Here is a 15,532-nt window from a genome sequence, read left to right on the forward strand (position 1 = left end):
TTGATGATCTCAACTATCAGCCCAATGCACAATTAGAATATAATTTTTTGGTTTACTATACCTATACATCCTACTACACCTTATGTTAGTTTTTGCAGCAAGGCCCCGAATTAGCAGAGCTTACCATCCCGAGACATCCCCACAGCAAGGCATTTCTGTAAGCGACAGTGTTGGCAGCGGTTCCGACTGGTCCGGTCGATCAGACAGTTCTTCTGTCGAGGACATGAGTATGTGGCATTGCTCTGCTGACTCCTTCTGAAAAAGCCCTGGGATGCAATTACAAAATACAAGTCAAGAAGCTGTTAACTGATGGAGCAAATAAAGACTCTGAAAGGTAGCATACCTAACAGAAAATGAAGTTCAAGTGCTCTATAGTCAACTAAAGGAAGTTAAGAGGGGTTTGTTGTTGTTTTTTTTCCTCTCCTAGAAACAAACAAAAAACAGTAACTAGCAAGAAACAGTTAATTTAAAAAGTGTTGTAATACATAAAGGAATTACACTTTTTATTCACTGATTTTACAGATCCCATATTACATATAGTACACCAGCTGTTTCTAAATGAAATAAAACTAATTATAGACCTAGATTTCCTTGATTTCCTATCTTTCCTGGGTCAGCATAGTTCTCCAAAATATGGAGGATTCAACAGCTACCGCCCTATTCTGCTCTCTGGAGTGACAGTGGCAGGCTCTGATGTTCAGCCTTGGCAGTGTGTGTATATGCTTAAAAACACACAGCACGATGCTGAGCAGTTTCTCCTACAAAGAACAATTTCTTAACATGTTTTTTATAGACTCATAGAATCACGAAGATTGGAAAAGACCTCTAAGATCCTGAAGTCCAACCATTATCCCAGCACCACTGTGTTCACCACTAAACCCCAAGTGCCACGTCCACACACCTTTCTGAACACTTCCAGGGATAATGATTCCACCATTTCCATGGACAGCCTATTCCAATGCCTGCCCACCCTTTCAGTGAAGAATTCTTTCCTAATATCCAATCTAAGCTTCCCCTGCCACAGCTTGAGGCCATTTCCTTTTGTCCTGTTGCTGGTTCCATGGCAGAAGAGCCTGACCCCCACCTGGCTCCATCTTCCTGTCAGGGAGCTGTAGAGAGCAAGAAGGTCACACCTGAGCCTCCTCTTCTCCAGATAAACAACCTCAGCACCTTCAGCTGTTCCTTACCAGACTTAAAACCAGTAACAGACTTGTATTCCAGACCCTTCCCCAGCTCTGCTGCCCTTTTCTGGACACACTCCAGCCCCTTAATGTCTTGCTTGTCGTGAGGGGCCCAAAACTGGACACAGCACTTGAGGTGCCTCACTAGTGCCCAGGACAGAGGGATGGTCACTGCACTGGTGCTATTGTCACCTATTGCTGCTATTGTGTGAGTTAGTTTGATGCTGACAGCCCAGGTTTTGTTCAACTGCAGGATTTAGATTCTTAAGGAGGGGGAAAGCCAAAACGCGTTTTATGTACGATCTCTTTCCTGAGTAACCCCATCTCCAAAGAAAGCCGGAGCTGGAAGGTTCTGCACACCTACAGCTTTATTGTCTCCTCCTGAAGGGTGCATGTCATTAACCACTACGCAGATGTTTGCTTTGAAGTCCATTTCATCCTTTTGCCACAGACTGCCCAAACATATGCTGCTGTGTGTGTAATACCTACTTCACAAGGATTCTGCAAAGATGTAGTCATTCTAAAGAAGCCTCTGAGAGCAGTGAGCACACTATTTTAGTTTTACGTTGCCACATAATGGATTAATTAACAGTGCTGCAAAGAAAATAGTTCCTTGGAAAGGCTGGGCACCTTTTAATTAAAGCTGGACTTTTACCAATTTGTTATTTACTCAAAGGTTTCATGCTGGAGCCCCTCAGTACACGCACAGATACTTGGTGAAGCAAATAAAGGAAGGACTTCTGCATGACAAGTCTCAAGTAGTCAAGTACTTCATATCAAACTGGCTGCAGACAGAAACATGGCAAAATACTGAGGCAAAGCCCCTGCTCCATCCTAGCAGAAGGGCACCAGTCTTTGTTGATTACATCCCTTTTATTAAAGCTTTACTAGGGAAACATGGAATAGAAAAAAAAAAAAGTAAGGAAACTGAAGATGCTGTCTTTAATCCTGTTTCCCTGTACATAATTTCTTCCCCTTTTTTTCTGGTCTTTGTTTCTATACGACTGAACTTTCAACCATTTTTTTCACATTTGTCAACAGTGAGATGATTGTCACTAAGACTGAAAGTATTGCACATATTGAGCTCCAATTGAATGCACTTCACCCTAAAGAAAACATGAAATACCATGGCAATGCCTACCATTCCAACATCACAACTGATCCCTCTGGAGGAACCAGCTCTTGGGCAGACAGATAGATTAATTTCCAGTTCTGGGAGCACCTTCAGTGGAGCCTGTCACTCCAGTGCAAGTACAAGTGGGTTCACCACTAAACTCCAAGTGCAGTGCCATTCACCAGAAAAACAAGATTAGGGACTGAGCTGACCAGTGACTGGTAGGCGTTCTGCAACAGCCCCCGAAAATTTCAGTTCTCCAAACACTTCCCTAGTTACACTGAATGACATGCTCACACATGAACTGCATGAAATCCTCTACCACCTCTGCAATTCTGAAAGTCAGCCTAATCAATATGTGAAACTAATGTGTCCCAATAACCTCAAGGATCCGTATGTTTTCCCCTTTAGCTGAGGTATATACTGATTCTGAATTGCCAGTTTGGTGTATTTTATTAAGAGTAGCCTTTTATTAAGAATTTTATTAAGAATAGCCTTGTCAAGCTGAGGATTATTTTTAGTATTATAATGGAGAAAATACGGGCCTTTTTCCTTTTCCAGATTTTCCCTAGAGACACAGCTGCTCAATACATTTTAGTGTACAATTTATCAGCTAAGTTACAGCTTGAAGCTAGATTTTCAGTAGAGCAGAACTGCCTGAACCCAGGCCTTTAAAAGCACTTGCACTTTACAAACCAGAGATACAGTAGAGTGCTTTTAAAAACAAGCCAAAGAAAACATCAGTAGTAGCTAAAGAAACAAAAAACCCTTTCCACAAACTTCAAAAACTAATCCTAAACTTGTCCAGAGCTCAGAAACACAGGTATCTGAGATTTGGGAGTGAATTGACAATGAAGGTCATGTGAGAATTTTTTGTTCTAGGTACTGTCATTTACTTGTGAATTTTGTAAGCTTTTGGTGGTCCTTGGGCTTTCACATATAAGACACGTGGAGAAGTTCCTATTACAGGAGCCTTCTCTAAACCTACAGTTTCTTTCTAGGTTTTTTCCCTCCTTTATTAAAAGGAGAAATGCTCTATCCTGTTGTTCCATTCCCTCACTTTTGCCAGATGCATGGAGCTGGCTATAATTTTTCCATCAGGAAGGAGGAGGTGGATGCATGCTTGGTACACGTGTATACGTTCAAGCCTTATGCAAGCTAGCCCAGGCCACATGCTTTTAATTGCATACATGTTTACAGCCATTATTTCATGTGACCCAGTGGGCCAAGGCAGAGCCACCCCTCCTGATCAAGCACGGAGACAAAGCTGGTGCTGCACTAAGGGAGCCCCAGTGTTGGACCAACCACCCTGGCCCATGGCACATCAGGGCCAAGTCTCGGCCCCTCCTGAAGTCAACGCAAAGATCCAGCCCCAGCCACTGAGCTCTGCACGTTCTCTTTTCCTGCAGATGGATCCACTTGGTGCCAGAAGAAGAGCAGAGCACATTACAAGCCACAGATTGGTCCCTGTGTTTCAGACTCCTATTTATACACAACACAGTCTATGGGTTTTCATTTGCTGCCAAGAAATCAGGTTTGGGGAAAAAAGGGTGCAAGAACTTTTCATCTGCAAGTCAGTTTGAATAACAACTTGTTAAAAAAGACTTTGAAATGTAAATAGCAGTTTTTGCAAAGTCTATTAATAGTTTCAGTGATTTCTCTGCTCAGCAGCTCAGCATTGGAGATGGTGGTGTCTGAGCTGGCTCCTGAGCCAGTTGTGCTTCCCTCGTGCCCCAAATGGCACCGCACAGGCTCCCTCTCCACTGCGCACAGGCTGAAACGCTGAGCTCATGTTTGGTCTTTTGACAAATTTTCATTTAATGAATTGATTCCTACAGTTCATTAACATACCCACTTCCACTTCTGTATACACATATGTCTTAATTAGCTGCTCATTGGCTGTTTAATTACAAGAAAACAGCTGACAGCTGCCTTGGTGCATCCTAATGGCAGACGTTTTGGAATGACTGTATGCAAGCCTGTGACAACAAAGGCTTATTCATAATCCCATGATTTATAGCTAATACTTAAAGACTTCCACGTATCATTAAGTTTTGCAATATTCTGAGCAATTAACAATTAGTTGGGGGGGAGTAATTCTTTTACTGTTTTCTAAAACCAACCAACACAAATTTTCTTTAAAGTAACATCAGAAAAATACACTGTAATACAAAAGACAGGCAAATATTCAAATCAGATTTTTAACCCTTTTATAACCAGCAGCACATATCTTAGTTGTAAAGGGAGAAGAGTGCTTTGACAATATTATTTAATAAACAGTGCTAATAAAATATTTGATAACAAAGTTATAGTGTCACTGAAAACAGAGCAAAACCATTCAGTTTTACATGGTAATAAAGACAGGAGTGAGCTTGTGTTTGTTGACGAATGAAAGCAAGATGGGCAGGGACAGAACACCAGGTATTGTTTCCTGAAGTAAAGAACCCAGACGTTCTTTGCAGTTACAATGAACAAGATCATCCGAGGTCTTAAAAGACACGAGGCAAAAGCCAGTACTGACAAACCTTTGAAATGAAAGGTCTGAAACACCCAGAAATGCCCTGCATGGATGGTTTTGTAAGACCAGCTGCATGCAGTCAGGTAAAGAGAGGGATCACTACTGCATTGGTGTGTCAGCTGGGCATGAGCTATTGACAGCAACACCAATAACAGCATCTGCAAATTAAATTACATAATTCATTGACAACGTGGAACCGAATTCAACTTTCAGCTAGGAGAAAAGAACATGGATGGGTACAAACCACTCTCCTTTCCCAGCATGGTCCCTCCTACAGCATAAAAGGTTGTTAATGGGTTCCCACAGCTAAGGGTTGAGTGAAGTGCCCCATACAAATAGAGCAGTTTTGTCAGTAGGGCTCCTACAACCACCCTCTATTTAAAAATTTATTTTATTTATAATAAGCCACAGAAGCCCTCCTAGATAAAGTGTAAAATACAACCTGGCTAAAATCCTCAAATTTTCACTTTAGGGGGAGAAGATAAGGGGATGTTAAATTTACTTTTTTAAAGGCAGATTCAGATTGAGCTAAATAAGCTGATGGGTTGGGAGTACTCAATGCCTGTGCAGAACACTGCCACTAACTTCATAAAAACAGCAACATCATAGCAAGGTAGGAAATGAAAACTTCCCAAGAAACACTAATGGGTTTCATTACAAATCTTCAAGTCTAGTTATGTGAAATGCAATATAACAACTAAACCTGGCCAGAACACTTTCAACTCTGTGAAATGCAAGGGTTGCAAAGCTGCAGAAGAGCAACGGGCTCAGCAAAAAGTCAATTTGTCAAGAGCTGGTCTGTGATTTCATCCATGATACAGACTAGAACTGCACAGTAGGTCTTTGCAACTAAAACTTCGCTTTAGGTTTTGAATAAATTATATTTCTGCTGGTTATCAGTATTTAGAGAGTAACATTTAAGTTAACATTACGATTAAGCAACATTAAAGTTCACGCCAAAGTGGAGTGAAACCAGTCCAAGCTGAAAACACCCCACTTTGCTGCTGCTGCTTGTAGATCATTCCTGACAGCTTGGCTTGAGGGCAGCAGCACAGCTGTTCCTTTCTGACAGCCACGGCCTTGGTCCTGCCATCTGATGCACACGGATGGGTTTGTGGCACCTGTGTAGAACCTCACTGACTTCTCTGCGACTGTGCAGGACATTGGCTGCAGGAGCCAAGGCACAGGACTGGGAACGAGGTCTTTGTAGCCAAGGAGATTTTACAAAGGAAGTTTTAGCATAACATGAAGTGCAATGTAAGCATGCTCAAACCTGCAGCAGTCGTAGCCACAGAAAAGCTGGGAAAAGAAACCCACACCAATCCACACCTGGCTGCTTTGGCAGAAGCCAAGCTATGCCAACCTTTTCGCCAGCCAAAATAGTTCTGTTGGGTGAGACTCTGTTGACATTACTGTGGAAGAGTCTAGCACAAACAGAATCCATCAGCCACAGGAGGGCATTTTAAATGCTGCCTAGGTCACAATCATGCACGTTCTTCATGTGACTTGTGCCCACAAGCACTGCTCCAGTCTGTCACTTGCAGGTCATCTGGGCTCTAGCATTAAAGAAGACTGAGTTTCTTTAGGAGTGAGCTTCTCAAAGGAAAATAACTTGGTTAACTAAGTTGATATTAATCGGCTTTAAAATTCTGCCTGAAATTGTATGGCTATAAAACTTTACTGTGCTCCTTCAAGAGGAAGAGAAAATGCCTAAATCATTCACTGGGCCACACTGTCTTACTTTTCACACTCTGCCTTCAAGATTCAAATGGGTTTCACTGTGCTAAGCATCCCTTCTGCCCTTCCCACCAGCTGACCATTCTGGTGGAATTCTCAGAAGCAGAGAATTGCACAGAGCTCCTCCAAGAGAACTCAACTTATATAGCATTTGAAGGAAAATCATTTGTTCTAAAACATAGTATACTGCACATGCATTTCTCACTAAGTGCATTAAGATGAAGGAAGGAAAACACAGCTGACAGCTTCTCTGTCCTTGGGCTCTTGCTCTTGGAGAAGACCCATGTGGGGAGGCCCAGCTGAGCATCAGCACCACATTAACCCCGCTGTGTCTGCACTCAGGGTTGGATGTCACGGATCTCTCTCCCAGGTACTCTGGTCCCAAACCATTTAAAGAGGTCTCAGACCTTGAACACAACTCGATCCTTGACAAGACAGTCAAACAGCAAAATTCTCACTGCAAATGTCTGCACTTCCCATGCTGAAATTTGATAAAGGCTGCTTAACCACATAAAGCTGGAAAAGGCCACCACTTTGTTATCAATGCATTTTTAGTGCATTTCTTGCATTTTCCATAGCAGCAGCAGTCACAAAGGGCAGAAGGTGCTGTTCCCATATAATTCCAAGATTCCTACTTTTTTTTTTCCCTCCTTGTCATCAATACTTCCACAAGTCTGAGAGGATGTGTTAATGAAAACAAAAATCTTCCTTGGAAAAATACAAAAGAAAACTTTGTAATGTGAATGCAAGGAAGTTACTTTTTGAAGGTGGGTTGTAGTATCAAGCAGGTCAGGAGAGGAGACTAAAAACTATCATAAACATCAATTCTTCACACCTCAAGTATAGATTAACAGGAGAAAACCTATCAGCATGGGAGTGTAACATACATACATGAAGAGAGCAACATGCCAGAGTATGGCTGTGCACACTGTGTCACCTCAAGCCAGCGCCGTAATTCTGCACTAGGGATCAAAAGGAGTGATCTGCTTCACTTCTGCCTGGTGCTGGCACTGTCCAGTTTAATTCCTGGTTGTGACAGACACCCTGGACAAAATATGAATGCTTCTAGTGCAATTCTTTTTCATTAGATTTACCAAAGGTACAACTCCAGGAAAAAATTCAAAGCCTAAACCTTACACAGCAGTGATTGCACTACAAGGAACAGGTAATGGTCCCAGCAAGACCAGAGCATGCTGAACACCAGGAGCATGTGCTACTGTGAAACACCATCTCCCCTGCCAAACAGAACAGATTTGTAACTGTAGCAGAGTGAAAAAGAAAACAGGAGATCTCCCACCTATTTTGACAGAGCTTCATAGCAATTTACAGAGTAAAACGAGACAGGGAGATTCAAGAAAGCCAGACTCACCCTCCCTCGGCTGAATGCACTGAGCAGGTTCTTGGTGGTGTGCTTGAAGCAGATCATCTCTCTGTACCTCTTCTGCTTACGCAGAGAGAGACAATTTACAGCATACCCAGCACAACTGTGTGATTTTGAGGATTGTCCTAAAATCTGCAGCACTGTAACTGTGTGTGTCACAGAAATGTCCTATTTAAAGCCCAAATAAAACCAGTACTTCAGAATCCCCAACGATTTTATATTCAACTTAGGCACAATGCTTGCTCTTTAAAAAAGAGGGAAAATAATCACTATCAAAAGGCTAAATGCTTTTTTTCAGACCTAATATTTTAGAAGCTTACCTTGCAGCCTTCACATGTAATGACACCATAATGGATTCCTGATGATTTGTCTCCACAGATCTTGCATGGAATAATTTCAATTTGAGCTGCAACAGAAGCACGCAACCAGTTAATTACATTTTCTTTTAAACACCTTATAAAAGCATTCCCTGATCAGCATTTGTACAGTGAAAACTAATAACCTGCTAAACATTATACTGCATTAACTATTCATTGCTGAACTGCAAGGATCCCCTAGAGCTTTGGACTAAATTATGGCTGCTCGTTATATAATAGCTTTTGGGTTATTAAAATGGGTCATTTGAGAAGGTGTTTAAGAACCCACAAGAAGGCTACAATCAGCATTTCAAAGCCAAAAAGAATAAGAGAGTTCACATTTTGGCCAAAGAGCTAAGATGACACAAGAAAGGTTTCTTCCAACTGTATTCATGTGAGACCATAGCAGGTAATTGTAAAGCTTGCCTTGCCTGGAAGCAAACGCACCATTCTTACCAGAGCCACCAGCATCCGCCCAGCACACACGACTGGCCAGCCCTAACGAGAAGTTACAAGACAAAGAGCAACTCCATTCTGCATGGGAAACCCAAAACTTATGTATCTGAATCAAAAGGGAATTATCAGTACATATTTATGTATTACCTACCACAGAACAAACAAGGCAGGAAAATACAGAAGCACTCAGTTTACTGAAACCAAAGGAGCTGGCACAGTCTGGAAAATGCCGTACAGTTATAAGGCATGAAAGCCCTGATAAATGTAAATTCATACATATAAACCTACCTACTGAATTCAGTTCAGTGTGTGACTACCTCTAAGTCAAGCACCTTCCCATCTGAATACATGGGTTCAAGAAGGGACTCCTGCATGCTCAGGGACACCTCTCAACTCCTTTTGGAGTGCAAGGCTGCAGTCATTTTGCTGGCAAATTTGGACAGACCATGCTCAGGCACTGCTTTAGTGATCAAACACCAGCAGGGCGCATTTCACATATGCTTGGCTGTGCTCAGAAACACAAATCACACACAGGTAGCTGACTGAAATCCCAGCAAAGCTCTTGCTCTGCTGCCGTATGTTAGAGTGAAACTGCACCAGTTTTCCGGCAGTGGCTTAGTTGGAACAGTACAAGTGCAACTCTTTCTGTGTCTGTAACTGTGACACATTAACAAGTGCTGTTCACCTCCTTGAGGAGCTCAAATCCATTCACAAGCTGCCCGACTGAGAGTTCCTCTTTCATCCAATTTACAGCTATCCAGTCTGTGACAACACACAAAATCACATCTAATACTACTGTCTTACAATGCATTAGCTTAACTTCAGTTGTACTCTGTTCTCAAAAAGTCATGTCCACTCTAAAAACATTGCATTTTGCATGCCATTAAATCCCTAACTGGCTGCTTATTATCACTCAAGAATCATCTTGCAGTGCTGCTGTGTGCTCCATTTCATTGCAGCCCAACACAGCTCAGGATGTGGCCCAAAGCATAAGATAACTATCAAGCAGAAGCCCAGAAGACTTGTAGCACAGCACCCCCTGTGCTAAAATATCACTTCAAAATATTCTCCAGGTACATCAAATGGGGCAGCTGAGCAGCACCCAAATGGGACCTGTTTGCTCCCAGGAACCTAAGAGCAGCTAAAATGCTCTGCTGGGGAAGGCAGTGCCCAACAGCTATGGACTACAGGGTTTTTGCCAGGCAGTTCGTATCAGCAGCTTTCGACGTATTCCCATACAGCAGGACACCCCTTGCATCTGCTTCCATCATAACAACCTTGGTATCATTGACCTTTAATCCCCACCATCCTTGCAGCGATAAAATAAAAGCCTGAAATTAAAAGGTCTGTTTAGGACACTTAAGGAAGGAAATGCTTCTTCCCCAAAAATGGTTTTTAATTTCACTTTGCTTTCAGCTAACACATTAAACACAATGGAACAGGAAGTGAACTAATAAAAGGGAAAAATAATGTGTGTGCTGTTTCATTAATGTGCTACATGAATTATTACTAAAGCCTCATGTTTGTGAGCTTGCAGCAGAAGGGTGGCATAACCCCCCCTTCACATCAACAAATTGGAGAACAGACTGAAATTCACATCCTGAAACTCAGGATTTGTATCATGTGCAGTTCAAATTCACAGAGCAATCCTGTGGGCAAATTCCAGAACAGCTCTCCCAAATCCCAGTTGCGCCTTTTCAACATATGATTATTTTTCTCCTCTGCTGCAGTGAATCAGCAGCCTTCTGCAGCTCCTTGGACAGGGTAGTGACAAGGCTTATCTCCACAGCTACATGGCAATGTATTTTTTACATTTCACTTTTATATACATAATTACTGCCTTATTTTGAATAGGTATAATTGGATCTAGTTTATCTACGATCTCCAGCACGTTAGTTAAATCACCCATGAAGCCTGTCTATGCAATCCCTATTTCTTAAGCAACAGGACATTTGCAGAGTGTTTCTGAAGGAATGTAACATGCCTTCAAAGTGATGGCCTAAAGCTAGGTTAGTAATAGTCTAAAAGGTGCCATAATTAGTCCCAAATGCATTTTCCAGGGTGCTTTACTGGTGTAGGAGAATCTCCACAGATTCACAGGCTCCAGCTGTGCCAGCATTTGCCCAACATCATTTTTATGAGTGCTGGCACCAAATCAGGTAGTTTTAGAATTCCTGATTTCCTCAAATTTACATCTTCAAGGTACTTACTTTCAATTAGGCACACAGCATTTAAAACTCCAACTTACTGCTGCACTCTGAGATGCAGGACAATGGGATGAATCTCAGACGCACAAATCGCTGGGGACTGCCACAACCAATTGTAGTACAAATTAATGCACAGAGAGATCAGATCAATTACTGCTCCACGTGGTGCCTTTGCAAATCAACTCATTGAAATGGAACCCCTGTCGCACGTTCACACACTTCCCATATAGCATGAAAGGACTTAAGATACTTTAAACTTACTAAATGCAAATTGCCTGTGCCAAGATTATGCATTTTTTCTTACAAGGGTGAAAATATTTTCCCCACTTTTAACTTTGACATGCAAATATGTACTTGCTAAAACCTTGTTCTTATGCAAACAAGGCAGGTGGGAAATATTTTTACATGTCAAGAATATGTTCTGACTTGGTTTCTCACATTCCCAGAGTTACTTAAAGCTTCCTACTGTGCTCAAATTAATTGTACCTGTTCTCTGCTTACATTTATTTATATGGTATATTTTTCAAGATTACATAAAATACTCTAATTCATGCTTTAGACTAGAATTAGCCTAAATTACAGTTTACAATTTCTGTCTCCTGGGGTGGTGCTCAGGCTGATTCAGGCTGGTTCATGCATGAGCAAATTATTTCTTAAATATGAATTGCAGAAAAAAATAAACTCTTGTGGTTGCTTAGGAACCGCCACAGATACCCAGGTGACAGATGTAGTTTGTACTCCCAGATTAAAGGCCTAAGACTCTTTCACACCCTGAAATAACAGTGCTCCAAAATCCTACCAAGGCTGTTCTGTGCCAAAGGCAGCAAAGAGGAGGAATAAAAGCCCAAACAAACCACCAAGTGCAACACATGCAAGCTCCAGCACCAAGACCCACCACCAAACAAGCTGCTACAGAAAGGACTCCTGAGAGAAAGAAGGGACCTTCCCAGGGCTGGAGGCAGCAATCCCTACAAACTGATGTCAAACACGCTCATCTCCACAGCAAAGGGCCTCTGCCATCCACTAACACCCCTCAGTTAATGTGCCTTCACTTGCAGCTGCTCCTATCACCAGACTGTCTGGTAACCGTCCTCCTGCTGTAATGTCAGATGAGCTTCCAGAAAAAGGTGTGTGGACTCTGATCTGCTCAAAATCAGACAGAACAGGAACTTGAGCCCAAGTATTACAGGGAAAAAAAACCAGTGTTTTTCCCCCCGAACATTTTTTCTTCCTTCATCCACCGTGTCTTCACATGGCAACTGTCTGAAGTAGCTCTGGTATGCTTAAATAACACCATCGCCTCCACCTAATTCCTAGGGAACATGCCTACCAGCCAGCCAGTGAGAACACTCAATGACATCTTCTGCTGGCACCTGGAACAGAAGAATATGCCTTATTCCCTCCTGCTCTAGGGGAGTTTGTTCCCCAAACCTGGAACAGTTTCACTGGGTTTGCCTGCCTTTTTCAAGCTCCCTCCCCCAACCAAACCCTCTAGACAGCCTCTCCCTTGTTATTAATTCCCACATAATGAAATGTTGCTTTATTCCTTGTCCAGTTTGTGCAGTAGAGAAGGGAGAAAATCTAATTCTCTATCTGTAAGGGAATGCACTGTACAAGCTCATAGCAATCTTTAATTTCTCTCTTTCTAACTCATGAGGCAGACTCAGATCAGGGCAAGAGCCTGTACAGCCAAGCAAAGCACAGGTCACCTTTCTCCCCAGGTCTGTCACTTAAACAGAAACACACTGAACCTCAGCCCACGAAAGTGTGTTACCAGTCCACCTCGAAGAACACACTTTTTAAAATAAAAAATTATTTTCCAAAGACAGAAAACTTTCTCCTCCCCATTAATGTTTCTGAATAAAATGTTTGTTTCTACTGAATTAATTGCCTTGGGGTAGAAAAAGGATCTTTCCCCTTTCCTTTCTCCTTTCCTTTCTCCTTTCCTTTCCTTTCTCCTTTCCTTTCTCCTTTCCTTTCTCCTTTCCTTTCCTTTCCTTTCCTTTCCTTTCCTTTCCTTTCCTTTCCTTTCCTTTCCTTTCCTTTCCTTTCCTTTCCTTTCCTTTCCTTTCCTTTCCTTTCCTTTCCTTTCCTTCTACTTTCACACTGTTATTTTAGAATTGTACATCCATACAAATAACATTTTTTCTCCAATTCACAACAGGTAGGAGACCTCAGATTTGGTATCCTGGGGAAGGGCTCTTCAGTGGATGCAAAAATTGGTCCCGTTCCTGTCTTTTGGGGGATCCACCCAGCTGACCTGAGTGATCTAGAAAGTTGGGTAATGAATGAAGTAAATTGTCTTGTCTGCTCTAGAGTGAAGGGAGGAAGAGAGGAAAGGAAGGAAGAAAGGGAAAGCAAGGAGGAAAAAGGGCATGATTCATCTTATTCAAGACAAGCAGCATGAACCCCTGAGTGGAGATGCCTCCTCTTCAGTCAACAGTGAAGGAATTTAATGATACTTAATTACAAGCCTAACTTTTAGAAGGTGAAAGTCAGGTAAATCCTACTGTCTCTTACTATTTCTGAACTAAAAAAATCAGCATTTTCTGGAAAGGAAAAGCTGTGTAGGAGGTGCTCCCTTCTCCCAGGGTATGCGGGGTCCCAACTGCCTGTGTTTGCTGGCACCACTGAGACACAAGCACATCTAAGGAGCTCCCAGTCACAGCTCCTGAGGCAGAATACCCAGAAATTCCAGGTCTACACTTTTCCACTCAGTATGGATGGACTTCAGCACATACTGATGAGTCTGCCAGACCAGTCTCTACTCCTTAAAACCTCTGTGGGCACTATGCATCCTTCTTGGCTGCATGGCTTTCTGGGGAAAGCATCCCTCACTGACCCACAGCTGCCAAGGAGCTGAGGACGTGCACTAAGGGCTCCACAGGGGTACGGACAGCAGGCAGGGCTGCAGGTGGGACCTCCTGGGGCTCAGGGCACTGCTTAAGGAGGGATCCCTTCCCTGGCTGCAGCAACCCTTCCCACCCCTTTCCCTGGATGTGGCTCACCTGTGCCCACATCACTGGGTGTGTACGACTGTGCAGCTAATTCAGAAGGGCTCTGAAATGAACATGATCCACTCACAAATTGGGCCAACCTGCTTCTAGAGGGATGTAGTTTGTGCCAGACATCCCTGCCAGTGCTGTTTGTAAGTATATTGATTAAATTAGGAGGCATACATATTCAGTGACATATTCATACATATTCATTGACACAAACAAGGGTACTGCATGTAATGTGGTATTTAAAGCAACATGGTATCTGATCACAAACTGAATTAACATGGAATCATTTTACTATATAATATTCTAATCTTCCTGCATTTTCAGCTTCATTACCTAAATAATTTGCTCTGTCATGTACCCTAAGTAATTTGAGCTGGCTGCAAATTACTCGCCTCCGAACACCTGCAGCTTCCAAACGCTGCAGTTGTCTGAACTGAGCACTGGTGGCAGCACAGCTCTGCCCACCCCATTCATGTACTCTGTGAAGTGACCATCTGTCCACTCACCCTGAAATACTGAACCCCTGTGTGCTTCTGGGGATGATGGGTGATTGGGAGACATCTGAGGCGATTTTGGAACACACAGTAAGTGCTCGATCAAGAGCCTGCCCACTCCTTGTGTGAAGGTGTGTTTATTCCATACACAGTCCCCACCATAAAGGCATTCTGAGCAGGCCCCACTGGAGACTGCAGTGACAGACCTGGCAACAGACAGCTCCAGTGAAAAACTAACAAAAGAGATTTGTGTCTCATGGTTGGATTTTTCTGGGGTCCAGTAAGGTTGAAATTCCAGCAGAAGCCTTCCCAGCACATGGGATATTCTTTGCATCTTCCTCTCCATTACAGATTCTCCTGCCTACAGCTGAGCTCAGCTGCAAGTTGTCCCTCAGGGGGGTATCAGATGGGGAACTTTCTGGCATTTTCAATTTTCACGTCTTTGGAACCACTGACGCTCTCAAGCTTGGCTGAAATGTTTTGGAAATGAGGAGGATTGGGGTGATGAGCTGAAAACCAGACAAACACAAACAACCTCTCCAAGCCTTGTTTCCTTAGGAAATCACACTGGTAATAAAATAAATACTGAGGTTATACTGGTACAAATCTTTTGAAGTCTGTGGGTGTGATGGGTGGAGTAGAAACGAACATGGCCACCAAAGTATTAATTAAAAGTAAAGTATGAGCAACACCTCAAACACACAAGGCAGAAATGCTGCAATGCCAAGACAAGCTCTGTGGGCTTGGACACAGCTGGATCCCTCAGCAGGTCACTGACATTTCTCAGCATTCCCAAATGCTGGAAATGTTCATATTAAAGGAGATACAGGATAAATAACATGGCACCACCTGAGCACTTCTGGGCCTTGCAAGACTGACTTTGAATTCCTTCAACCTCTGTTTGATTTGGGCACACAGGAGGGAACAGTGCAGTAAGAGCTCATATTCCCATGCCAGGACCACTGATGTGGTTCTTTAAGCCACAAGAAATTTTACTGACACTAATTTATTTTAAAGAACTAGAGCTTTGCTATTACATGAAGCACTGGCTTCAACAAAACACCTGAATGGCTAACGGAAGAA

The 15,532-nt window shown here is 42.7% G+C and overlaps 1 protein-coding gene across 42 annotated transcripts in view; it reads right to left on the bottom strand.

The window, feature by feature from the left end:
- RORA (RAR related orphan receptor A) overlaps positions 1-15,532 on the bottom strand; it is a 480,592-nt gene that overhangs the window by 15,853 nt on the left and 449,207 nt on the right. For 40 of the 42 annotated variants that reach the window (XM_069026282.1, XM_069026290.1, XM_069026284.1 and 37 more), the window contains 3 exons: positions 8,252-8,337; positions 7,920-8,099; positions 125-266 (listed from right to left, as the gene is read on the bottom strand). In XM_069026282.1, coding sequence (XP_068882383.1) covers positions 125-266; positions 7,920-8,099; positions 8,252-8,337 — 408 coding nt within the window. The remainder of the gene's footprint in view (positions 1-124; positions 267-7,919; positions 8,100-8,251; positions 8,338-15,532) is intronic. The other 2 variants (XM_069026313.1, XM_069026309.1) reach the window with 1 other exon arrangement.

The sequence above is a fragment of the Aphelocoma coerulescens genome, chromosome 10, assembly GCF_041296385.1.
Source record: "Aphelocoma coerulescens isolate FSJ_1873_10779 chromosome 10, UR_Acoe_1.0, whole genome shotgun sequence".
NCBI classification, from domain to species: domain Eukaryota; kingdom Metazoa; phylum Chordata; class Aves; order Passeriformes; family Corvidae; genus Aphelocoma; species Aphelocoma coerulescens.